General features: G+C 34.2%; 1 protein-coding gene across 3 annotated transcripts in view; it reads right to left on the bottom strand.

The window, feature by feature from the left end:
* The window catches only part of LRP1B (LDL receptor related protein 1B), a 1,824,802-nt gene that overhangs the window by 780,707 nt on the left and 1,030,889 nt on the right, over window positions 1–13,206 (bottom strand). For all 3 annotated transcript variants that reach the window (XM_070581263.1, XM_070581262.1, XM_070581261.1), the window contains 4 exons: window positions 11,618–11,840; window positions 8,129–8,300; window positions 4,511–4,654; window positions 150–386 (listed from right to left, as the gene is read on the bottom strand). In XM_070581263.1, the coding sequence (XP_070437364.1) occupies window positions 150–386; window positions 4,511–4,654; window positions 8,129–8,300; window positions 11,618–11,840 (776 nt within the window). The remainder of the gene's footprint in view (window positions 1–149; window positions 387–4,510; window positions 4,655–8,128; window positions 8,301–11,617; window positions 11,841–13,206) is intronic.

Raw genomic sequence — 13,206 nt, forward strand, 5'->3', positions numbered from 1 at the left:
AATGTAGAAATAAAGTTACTGAAGAAAATTTTTTAAACCAATGGTAACTTGGGTTCTGGTTAAAGTCAGTTTGACATACATTGGCTTTATCCTTTAAAAGTGCTCTGTCTCTGGGCAGTTTGATGTTAACGTTACACATTGTCACTTACCATCTTTCAGAATGGTTTCTCTCTCTGTGCCATCTATCTTCTGCCGGCCAATTAGGAAACTGGTGGTGTCAGCAAAGTAAATATAATTGGTTTCTGCATGATAATCTAAAGCACGAGGGTTTACCAGATTTTCTATGGGCATCATGTATTCATCAGCTATCTTGGTATTCAAGTCCATTCCTCTAACAATTCCTGGGCGTCCTTTCCCATAAAAGAGGAACAATTCATTCTTTGGTCCTGCAGAAGAAAGATTACCAACATAAACAACCGATGCTGCCTAATCTTCTTTACACTGCATAATGTCACTGTTTAATTAACTGGCACAATTAGCATTTTTTAAACTCAATACCAAAAATTAAACTCTAAAATATGCCAAATGTATCTTGATGCAAGAAGGCCAGCTAATTGCATTACTTTAATTAAAAAAGAAATTACTTCCGTGAGTGGGTTGTATTTAATTATTCTTTTGTCTGTAACTGTCTGTAGAGCAAAAACATGACAGATCATAGGATAACTTGTAACTGTAAAATGGACATTTATTAAAACATCCGGCACATTCAATTTTACAATTCATTACAATTTAACACATTCTGTAGATAGCAACTGTAATATTCATTATGTTTGACAATGCTAAAAACTCTAAAATATTTAAAACACTCCTCCTTCAGAGTTTGCATCTAAAGACTGTGAGAGGCAAACAAAAAGAATCACACAGTGTCATATACTTGCATGTGAAGATACTACTGTTATCTAAATATGTGGGTTTTTTTTAAGAAAAGAAATCAAATGCCAGTTACAGCATCACTTTTTTCTTCACATTTTAATTAGAATGTTACAGATTGAGGCTAGCTGCCAATAACTCTGATGTACAACATAGCCCTTATCAAAAACAAGACAAAAAGAAAATGAAAACCCGAAACAAAAACCTATCTCCTGGGTTAAAATGCCAGAATTACGGTAGCTTTCTCTACAGAGTAAATTGACCCTTTCAGACTTTTATATGAAAATATATGCAAGGCTCTCCAATTGTTAGGGCACCCCATACTTAGTTTAGTCTATATAATTTTGAAGGAAATATTTTATATGAAAGGAAAAACATACTGAGTTTTATTAATAAAAGTGAAGATACAAAAGACTCAATTATAATTGGATAACCATAACATAAGTGAGATTCTTAGTAAAGTAAAATAGCTACATTATGGAAAATTTGGAGAAAAAAAGAACAGGAAAAATAAGTAATTACTGATAAACTCAACACCCTCAATACAAACTATATTATCATTTTACATATTTTATATATTTATATTTTCTTTCTATTATTTTCTTTTAAAATTAATTTTATTGAATATTAAGTGTATATAAACAAATATTTATAAAATTTTAATATATAAAGAATAAAAATAAAAACAAATCCACGTAACTAGCACAGATCTTAAGCATATTTCCAGAACACTGGAAGGCATGCAAGTACCCCAAACCCATCCCCCTTCCATCCCAGAGACATTCAATATATCCTGATTTTTGTGTTTATCATGTATTTTTCAAAAGTTTTAACACATATGTTACATGTATTTCCCAACAGTATACTGTTCAATTTTGCATGTTTGAATTGCATGTGTGAATTCTTTTGTGAATTAATTTCATTATTACATTCTTCATATTCATCCATGGTTGGAGTCATGGTTCATCCATTTTCACTGCTGTATTGTATTCCTTTGTGTGACTATTTCAACTTAACTTATCTAACTATTTTTCTAACGTACACTTACTTACATAGAAGAGGATACAATTTTATATTCTGCTTTTCTTATTAAATCTTAGCATCAAAATTATGTTCTATATTGATCCATTATTTTAAGTCTTACATTCTTTCCATATGAGCAGTATAATATATGATAATTTGCCAAACCATTCCTCAGTTGGTTTTATCTTTTCATTATTAAAATAATAATGATAAGCATTTTTTTCACCCTAGTCTTTTGTACATTTTCTTAGACGGTCTCTCAGTATACATTTCCAGAAATGAAGTTACTGGGTAAAGAATAAAGCCTTCTTCCTCATTGCCCTCACAGCCTTTCAGTGTCTACCTACTTTCAGGACTATTTTCCTTAAAAATATTTTATATTATTTAAAAGTAGTACAAATTCATTTGAACATTAACATTCTTGAGTATTTCCTACCAACTTTATATGCCTAGATACTTTTGTTTTTTAAAAATAGGAAACACATGCATTTTAGTATCTAATTTTTAAAAATTTAATGATATTCTGTTGTGTCATTAAAAAATCTTCAAAACAGTCTTTTCAATGGCAGCATCATATTCCCTTGCTGGAGAGCCAGTACAATGTGGTCAACTACTTATTTATTGTTGGATATTTAGATTGTTTCGGAGTTTTGTTAATATAAATACATTTACAATGAATTTCTTCATTCAAAAATGAAAAAACTTGTTAAAGGATATTATCAGTTTTATGTCTTTTGTTTTATTATCAAATATCTTTCCAACAGTGATATTAATTTCTAATTCTATTAGCAACACATAAGAACACTGGTTTCACCATACCAATTCTTGCTAACATTTATTTTTGCTTTTATTTTTAATTGATAATTTGTAAATCTGGTTACTTCATTGGTTTAAGGTATGTGTGTGTGTATGTGTGTTTGTGTGTGTGTGTATGTTATATTTTAAATAAGAATGGTAACTATTTTCCCCACTGTTTTCTTTAGTCACATTTTTTAGTCATTCAATAGCTATAAAGTTTCTTCTAATGTGTTTTCCTGTACTACAGACAATTGAAAACTAAAAACTATATTTCACAGAAACAGAGCCATGGTTCTCATTTTGATTTAAATGCTTAAAATCAGATATACAAGCTCAAGTTTGGAATAACGAAATGAGGACAATTTTTGCTGCTTCTGCTGGTATTCATCTAATGGAGAAATTGAATTTTGCCATATCAGTCTTCTTCCTTTGTGCATATCAAGAGGTAAGGAAGAGGATGTCCTTTTCTTCTGTTTTGTTTGCCAGTAGGGGACTATCAGTTGTGATACATTTCTGGAGCTAATTGTTGCAGCGCAAACTTCCTAATTCCTGGATTTCAGGTGAAACAGTGTGTTTCTGAAGTTACCCTTGCCACTTAAGCTTCCTGATGCCCTAGCTTCTGATTGTGGCAGATGGTCCAGCTTTAAGCAAGGCCAGTTTGATAATAGTTTTGAAGAATGTTCTGAAGATATAGTCCAGAAGTCGCTGTTTCAGGCTTTTCAATAATTTAGTAAGTACCTATCTATTTGTGTTTGATCCTTTCTTCTTATAATAGCTACAATTCTTTCTCTTAATATAAATGTACCCAGACTGATACACTACATTAGGGATGATTGAAGCTTATGCAACTCTGATCTTATGCTTTCTCTCCCAATTGTGGGTATGTATGCACACATGTATGTATAAATGTGTATGATTATATTTTTGCACGACGTGCCATCACTTCTCAAGTGGCAACTAGACCAGTTTAAAGGCTAGTTACACAGACATGTATCCACATACACACAACTTCTCATTTCTTGAGGCTTCTGACACAGTATTCTCAATTATTCAGAGGACCTCTTGAACATGAGACCTGGTATCTTTACATTCCCAACATTTAATACAAAGTTAGAAATGGAAATAAAATACTAAAATGCATATATTTTGTAACAGTTGATCCTCTTGGGTTCTCAAATTTAAAGTATGCATACTATTAATTCTAACCATTTATACTGAAAATTATAACAGATTTAGTGGCCTCATTTCATAGTTCTCAGCAAGCATCTGACAAGAAAGTAGAAGAGATGGCAGAATAGTGACCAGAGAGGGAGCACTGACAGAAATAAAAAGCTACCGCTATGACAAAATGGAGATATAATGGACACTGTAAAATGTAGTCATCATAGCTTTAAAAATCATGGCATTTCAGGGACATTTAAAGGCCAACAGCCTCCACATGGACACCATTTCTACAGGGGCGATTCTACTATATGTTATTATGAAGCCCCCAAAGAAAGATCTTAACTAATTTTTGTGCAAAATTTTAAACTTACAAAAGTCATTTATAAATAGTATTTATTAGTTTATTTAAGTAGAGAACAATTAAATTATTCTAGAATACTTTAAAAATAAAACAAAGATACATCTAGCTATTAGAAAGATTTTCATTAAAATTGCTAAAGAGATTGATATTTAATTAGTATAGCTCCAGTTACCTGGAAAATTGAATAATGAACTGAATTTCACTCCCTAATATTGATGTTGATGTTACTAATTAATACTAAAAACCCTATTCTGAAGCTAGCTGCTGGCAAAATGTTTGATTTTCACAACATACTTTTGCATGACCTGCCATCATTTCCCAAGTTGAAGCCAGTCCTGCAGCGACAGGTCCGTGTTTTGTAACTGCTGCTGAGCAGACAGATGTGTGCACATCCCCCTGGCATTCCATATGGATCCACTTCACACGCATGGCTTCTGACTACAACAAATAAAAAACAGCACGCTTGAAATTCTCCAAAGACAAGATAATTATGTGCATCAGTATGTTGAAATTTTTACAGTGCAAGAAGAGGGAATCGTAGAAAAATCTATATACCCAACTATTTAGTACCATGGTTAATTGGAAAAGAGTTTAAACTCCATAGAAGAAGAGGAAGAGATTTGTCAAAATCCTCCTAAGGCTGCTTTTAAAAAACAATTCTGAGAGAGAAAATATTTTTTTATTAATTTAAACTGCTTACATGTAAGCAAAATAAAAGTAACATGATTTTTTTTTTTTTTGAGGAAGATTGGCCCTGAGCTAACATCATGCCAATCTTCCCCTATTTAGTTTGTGGGATGCTGGCCATAGCACAGCTTGATGAGCAGTGCAGAGGTCTGCGCCCAGGATCCGAACCCATGTACCCTGGGCCACCAAAGCAGAGTGTGCAAACTCGACTACTACGCCACAGGACCGGCCCTAAATGTGATTTTTTTGGTACATACTTGCAGCATTATTTTTAAAATACACATTTCTTCCAAATATAAAAAGATACTATAAAAATATCCCAGGTTAGGTAGTTAAGGAAAGAAAGGATTTGTTTGAAATAATCCATTATATGGGTACTTAACCTGGAAGAAATGTGATTTAGTGATTATTTTTATTGAGATGTGCTGAGACAAATTTTTTTTTTTCAATTTTGAGTCTATTACCATTTTGAGATCCAGCCACAAAATGAATTTTGTGGTTGTGTGACTGTAATTGCGAAAAGGAGGAGGCTGAGTTTGCATGTGGCGATTGAGGATTTGAAGGATATTTCATGAGTGTACAAGTTAGAGAAAGGAAAAAACAAAATAGGAAAAGTGCCATATGGAGAGGATGAGAAAACAAAAGATAGGTCAAAGAAAAAACACTGTTGTAGGACTAATGTCAGTAATTTTATGTATTATGGTAGTTCTATTTCGTTTCAATTAGCACTTAAAATTGTGATGAATAACATGGCAATTTTCCTTTAATAATAGAATTGCTATACTTTAAAAATTTCTGCCATATTCTTTTTGTATTCCTCATTCTCTAAATAAAAAGATGAGTGAAATGCTTTTACTATTTTTTCCCACCAAGAGAGTTGCTTTTATTTTCCAATCTCACCCCATTTGTATACTAGATCACATCTCCTCTCACCTACTGAGCAACACTCTACTTTCTCACGTTCATCAATACTTTTGCTCTCTCCATTGGATCCCGCCCATCAGCATACAAATGTTCCATTATTTCTGCATCAGCATATAAATGTGCTATTATTTCTGCATCTTGGAAAAACAGTCTTTCTTTAACCTTAATTCCCACAGCGGTCCTTCAATTAGCTGCTCGTTTCCCTGCTCCATCTTACATCAGCACTTCTCAAATTTACCTATGCTCATTTCTACAATTCCTTTCCTTCCTGTCTCTCAGACCCGTTGTATCCAGACATTCACTTCACCGCAAAATTGCTCTTGTCGGATCCCTTTGAGCTCCTTGCTGCTAAATCCAATAGCCAATTGGATTTAACAAGCTTCTTCTCATTCTCCTCTTTCAGTTCCTCCTATTCATTTTGACTTATTGTTGGAGTGTCCCCGTGTCCATTATTTGGAACTCTTTTCTTCTCCATCTATAGTTACTTCCTTGGTGATCAGGTCTATTTTCATAGCTTTAAATGTCGTCTATATGCCAATGACTCCTGCCATCTCAGCCTGGACTACCCTTGAAATCCAGACTTGCATATTCAAATATCTCCTTGCTATCTCCACCTGAATTTATGACAGACATTTGAAATAATATGTGAAAATTATACTTCTTTTCTTTGCCCCCAAATCTGCTCCATACTTAGTTTCCTCAATCTCAAAAATAGCTAACTCAATTATCCCACTTGTTCAGCCCAAAACATTGAACCCATCCTTGACTCTTTTTTTTATTTACATGTCACGTCTAATCCATCAAGGAATCCTATTGGCTTACCTTCAAATATATCCTGAATCTAACTACTTCTCACCACCTTCACAGCTACCATCTTGTTCTAACCCACTACTTTCTCTAACCTTCCACCCTAGTCCCCTACAGCCTATTGACAACACGATAGGCATACTGATTCCTTAAAAAGCCAGTCAGATCATGAGATGCCTTTGCTTAACGCTTCCTAAGGACTCCTCATATCACTAAAAGTATAAGCAAAAGTTTTTACAATTGTCTGCAGGGCCCTATGTGTTATGATCCTCTTTCATTTCTCCACCGTAACTTCCTGCTTCTCTTCCCCTTGTTTACTCTGCTCCAGACACATGGGTCTCCTTGCTCCTTCTTGAAAATCTAAGCACACTCTTCCTGATAATCTTTGTCCTTGCTCATCTCTCTACTTGCCATGTTTATACATACCTCTCTCCTTCAATTACTTCAAGTCTTCATTCAATTTTATCTGTTCAATGGGGCTTCCTCTGATCACTCAATATAAAATAAAATTGCAAACTACCCCCATCCTTGACATTCCTTATCCCTCCATCTGCTTTATTTTTCTCTGTATCATTTACTATCTTCTAATATAATAATTTATTTGTCTTTTTTATTACGTCTTCTTTACTAGGAAGTAAATCTCATTAAGGCAAGAATATTTTTGTCTGTTTTAATGACTGCTGTATTCCCAGTATATGCAGAATAGCTCCGGGCACATAGTAAATGGTCAATGACTAATCGGCAAATGAATAAACCCTAATATCAAACTCTAAGGTTATCTACAGAATTCCAAATTTGAATTTACTGTAAACATATGTGTGACAATACATTACCTCAACTGAATCTATGTTAATGTTTAGATAATTCTAAATTAGTTTTAATTTGAAGCACAAAAAGACAATGGAAATCTTGGGTAGTGATTGTTGTACGTTAATCATTCTACATATGATTGAGCCTAAACAGTATTGATGAACAAGCATCATAATCTAGTTTGCAAAGTAATTAATTTGCATTTTTAAGAAATACTTAGACACATTGCAGCCTTCCCATTAAAAATTATTTTTTAATTAATGTGTATTAAAAAACAATTAGGATGTTAAGTCAAGAGACCTCAGTGACTGCAATAGAAACGAGACAGATACTACAAGAAAGTCACCTGATTTGAAATTTGTCTCCAAAATGATACAAAAAAATAAATCTATAGCATCTGGGTTTCCTGTCTCCATACATCATGTTTGAAAGCTCCTTCTTGAATCTAAATCTAGCCATCATTTCAATTCTATGGTTGTAGAAACAATTCACTAGGAACTGAACAATTTGTCATTTAGACTTGTGAAGGGAACTCTATTCCATTTTATCAAGCAGGCATGTACACTTTTGCTATCAAAACAGAGAATTTATGACTCACCTACTTTAACACCATACAAAGGCACAAGGACCATATCCCCATTCAGTCCACCATTATGAAGGTTATAAAGAAGTCTTGTGTCTTACCTGTTGGTTGAGTTCTTTTTTGATAGATTCGTATTCCTCGAGGATTTTCCATTTTAATTAATGAATGAATATCAGTGCCATTAAACCGGTTTATCCTTATGATATTGAAGTTATCAGAATTGGTTGCATACAAATAGTCTTCAAACACGGTTATACCATAAAGATGTCTGACCTATAAAGAGGGGCAATAACTATGATTTTTAATTATGCTGCTTTCAACTTGAAAGGAAAAATCGATTGCTGTTTACCACTGTGGAAAATTCCCATAGTAGGAGAGTCAGAAGCATATTATCATTTATTTTCTCTCAAAGAATTCAACATTTCACTAATTTAAAAATTTTCCCTGAGAAGAAAACATTATGCAGTGGTGTATACAGCAGTTCCAAATGTATGGAAGAGAATTTTATTCACATATCATTAAGAAAACATGTTCAGTAGCTACTTATCAAAGGCGAGTGAGAACCAAACTTTCAAGCATATTTAATAATATGCTTATAGCACTGTTATATAAAATTAGAAATATTTTTATGGGCTGCTTGTTCCCATAGTCATGGATATATAGAATCTGTGAAAGCATAGCTGCCTGTGAAAGGACTGACTGAGAAAGCACCTTTGAATATTTGTTTTATAAGTTCAAAATCCCATTTTTTTTTTAAATCACAGGTTACATTTAGATGCATACTTGCCCCGGAATGGAAAATAAATAATGAAATCACATATTTGGAATAATTGTAAATAAAATGTCAGCATTTTACTCAGAAATTAAATTCTTTCTCAAGCCTATTCATAATGGAAATAATGCTATTTGCTTTGAGAATAACACTGTTAATTGCTGTCCAAGACACTCTAACAATGTAACTCTCCTCCTTGGCAGAGGTCTTGGGAATTGTGGGGAGGAACAGACATCTTAAAGTCATGAAAGCCTTCCAGCAAAGCAGAGGAAGAATGAGTATACTGATTTTTCTCATACCAGGGCACAAACTAGGCCCATTGCCTCTTCGTATTCTTTGCGTTATACTCAATTTAAAATGGTTCTGGTCCAGGACACAGTGGTGCTGACAATTGATTTGCTGTAAAGTTTTTGATGAAAAAGCATTTGACATTATTCTTTGGCATTATATTGCACTTTTAGTGCACTTTTAGTATAGATTTGTAGTTAAGAGAATTTTAGAAAGTATGTATGGCTTAACTGTAAAAAACATTTTTTGTGTGTGTGTGTGAGGAAAATTGGCCCTAAGCTAACTCTTGTTGCCAATCTTCTTCTTTTTGTTGAGGAAGATTGTTACTGAGCTAGCATCTGTGCCAATCTTCCTCTATTTTGTATGGGGGACACTGCCACAGCATGGCTTGATGAGTGGTGTGTAGGTCCACACCCAGGATCTGAACCCATGAACCCCAAGCTGCTGAAGCAAAGCATATGAACTTAACCACTACACCACTGGGCCAGGCCCTGTAAAAATTTTTAGAGAACAACACTACAAAATTTTCTATTTTGAGTAAGAAATCTCATCAATTCCATACTTTAAGCTAAAGTATTTGATTTGTTATCTTCCTAGCATATGTGACTCATCATTACTCCTTCTGGTCCTCTCACATGAGATGTGACTAAAAGAAGACTGGCTTTTGCATGTTGTTTTTGGATCATATCTCATTTCTACATGTCTAGGCTAGAAATGAAAGATAGGAATTAATGGAGAGAATCATTCCATGTGAAACCCCAAATAATCTTTTTCTATATTAGTGTTATTACTCCGCAGTAGGTGTGTGTGAGAGAGAGAGAGAGAGAGAGGGAAAGAGAGAGTGGGCACGCACGTGTTTACTAGTATCACTTTCCACATAGCTGACATCATATTCACTGAATATACCTGGGGCCCAATTTTGACTTGGGCAATACTTTTTTGCTATAAAAATTACAAGCAAGATGAACTCTTCCATTACCATTAATCTCAGGTATGCTTCGTTCAAAGTTTGGGGTCATCTGTCTGGGAGTGTGTGGTTGTGGCACACACACATTGCATTCTACATAACTGCCAATCCACACCCCAGGAGAGAAAGCACAGCTACAGAGGGGGAAATTGGTCAGGGTAGAAAACATGTTCACACAGGAAAGATCAAATTGTACTCACTGCCTCTCTGCCTTCCTTCAGAAGGGGCTGTTCCAGTAAAGCAAGTACATTGTTGCCTGCTCTGCTAATTACCCACAGCAGAGGTGGGAGGAGCTGGGAGTGGTGGATAGACCATTCTGCCTACAACCCAAATACTTCAAAAAATTTATCTATGTTGGATAACTTAGTGGTAGACTAAGCATATGTTTAGGGAACCAGTAAAACACAGGCAATAGAAATGAAAAAAATGGATAATTAAAAACTTCAGACATTAAACCTTTTTAAAGTAGACATGGGAAAATTATTTGAATTCCTTATCCTTGTTTCAAAGTTGAAAATTTTAATTGCACATAGGTAAAAAGAAGGTCCACCATAACCATTTTAGAGATCAGGTCTTCTAAAGGTCATACCGAAGGCTTGCCCAAAAACGTCAAGGTTTTTAAGATAGTTGAAAGTGACAAAGAAATAACTGGCCTCACCTCTAATATTGAACACTTTGATTTTTTTAACCACCCAGATTAGTGCATTTGTTTATTTGCCAAGGAAGGGGAAAGAAATTCATTGTTAAAAGCTGATTAGAATGGAAAAGTAACTTTAAGGGAGCATTACAGAATATTCTCGCCTTGTATTGCAAAAGAAAGCAAAGAGATTCACATATTTCAGCTCCGTAGAATAAGAATCTCAAATGAAATTAGTACAACCAGTGAGGTAAAATTTAAATTAAAAAGGTGCACCAACGATTAGGGCTTATTTCCACTTAAAGATCTCCTTTAGGTGTTTACTGAGTGTTATCTGCAAAAACTTGTAATGCAGCAAGGGAAAACCTATATACAATGGAAAAATTTTTTGACCTCGGTGACTTTGACAGAATTCTCATTTTAGAAAGTACTTGAATACATCAGAAGGAAAAATTTAATTCAACCTATTAAAATAATAATGATACTTTTGTAAGCAGGCATTTGCTTTTGTTAGCAAAATATCTCCAATGCCACATGGGACAGATGATGGTTGGTTCCTTACGAATGATCTATTTAAACTAGTTCTTAATAAGTAGGTCATAGCATCTGTCCTATGTTAATACTTTCTTTGCTTACTAGTACAGCATTTTTATTGTTTTATTTTTATTTTCATTGGTTTTTCTTTCGTGTGCCTTTTTGTTAATAGAAAGAAGAAGGGAGGGAGAGGCATCTCCAATATTATGGAATGCACTGTGAAAACAACATTCTCCTGTATAGGAAATACATCACAGTTTTTATGATCCATGGTAGCCTGACTTCATAAGAAATCTGCAACATTGTAATTTCAGGTTACAATGAAATTCTTCCTAGTATAATATCATTTGTTTTATTACCTTAGCAGCATTTTCTAACAAAATTGTACTTACTTGTCTGCCTTGAATGATAGTATGTCTGTTCTTTCCTTGATAGTCCACTACTTCCACATAGTCCAAGTAAAGATCCACCCAGTAAACCAGTTTGTTGACTAGGTCTAGTGCCAGCGCAGCTGGCTGCTCCGTCTTTGAATCAATTATCCTTGTTCTGTTCATCCCATCCATGTCACATCGCTCCACTTTGGCTACATTCCCATAGTCAGTAAAGAAAAGTTTTCTGTTGAAAGAAAACGAAATGTTAAAGTAGAGGGAGGGAAAAAGGCATATTCAATAGAACCATCTGTAAAAAACAGAACTTTTCATTCTAATTTATTTCAGTGGTTACATCTGTTAGCTTCCCATAACCATTTCCATATAACATCACTCATAAACAGAGAAATCTGCTAATGAATATTGCAGGGCATAAGGGAGCAGGTTAACCAACAACTGTAAAATTTCCCCAAAACGAATCATTATGGTGGGTTTATTTTTGTATCAGGGAAGTGTTTCTTTAAGCTTCATAGAGCTGATAACACATGCACCACAGAAAATGCCTGTAGCCCATTTGGTATAAGCTTCGGAAGCGAGCCAAGTCACCAGGCCAGGGTACGTGAGTTATCAAGCTTTATCTTCAACCTGCTTTTCAAATTTCCTGGTAATGTCTGTCTCCTATAAAAGCTATTATGTGGAGCTCAGTAACGCTATGAGTGGTAGGGAATAGCAAACCTGGAATGGAATTAAGCAAATGGAAATGCAAATATGCTGTGTATAGCAATGGAAATAAAACATACATGATCCCTCTAAAACCAATGCCAAATTCTCCCAAATATTCCCACATCACAAAACTTCATATAGGAAATGCAGGCAATCTCTCCTCATTTTCTCTTTATATATTTTGAAGAAAAGTCTGAAAACCAATGTTGACCCAGAGACAAGAAATTCTTCCATGAAGCACTAACGCTCAAAGGTTTCAATACCTCCAAAACTTTGGTGTCTAATATTTGATTAGCATTCACTATGTTTAGTAAATACAAATCAATTTCAATTAACCTGACAGCATTTTAACAAGATTACCTGCTCATGAGACTAAATTACATTTGTAAATAGAAGACCATCTTGCCTTGACTTAAATGCGATGGCAAGAATAATCCAATTTACAGTGACTGAGCAATACTAATATTACCTAGAGTATAGAGTATTTGATTTTACAAACTTAGTGAATTAGTTTTTAGTTACTTTTCCCAATGTCCTTGTATTATCTAACAGTATGGGTTATCTTTCAAGCTAAAACATATTATTTAAATTATAATTTAGCTCTTTCTGCTGTGGGAGGCTTTGAGTAATTATTAAACATTAATGCATACTGTTCTGTGATAGTGCAAGCCAGATCTTATTATGAGTATATATTTCCCCAAATGTTTTTGAAAGATCAATTTATCACAAATTAAAAATCAGTTTTCAAGTAACTTCTAGTCAGGTGAAGAGCTTTCTATTTGAATGAAGAATAAATAAAACAGTATATGGTGCTATGCTTTATTGTCATGCTAAACGCTCAAACCTCTGCTCCCCTGCTAGCTCATGCTTGCTCTCTTGTATGGACTCTC

The sequence above is a fragment of the Equus przewalskii genome, chromosome 17, assembly GCF_037783145.1.
Source record: "Equus przewalskii isolate Varuska chromosome 17, EquPr2, whole genome shotgun sequence".
Classification (NCBI taxonomy): Eukaryota; Metazoa; Chordata; class Mammalia; order Perissodactyla; family Equidae; genus Equus; species Equus przewalskii.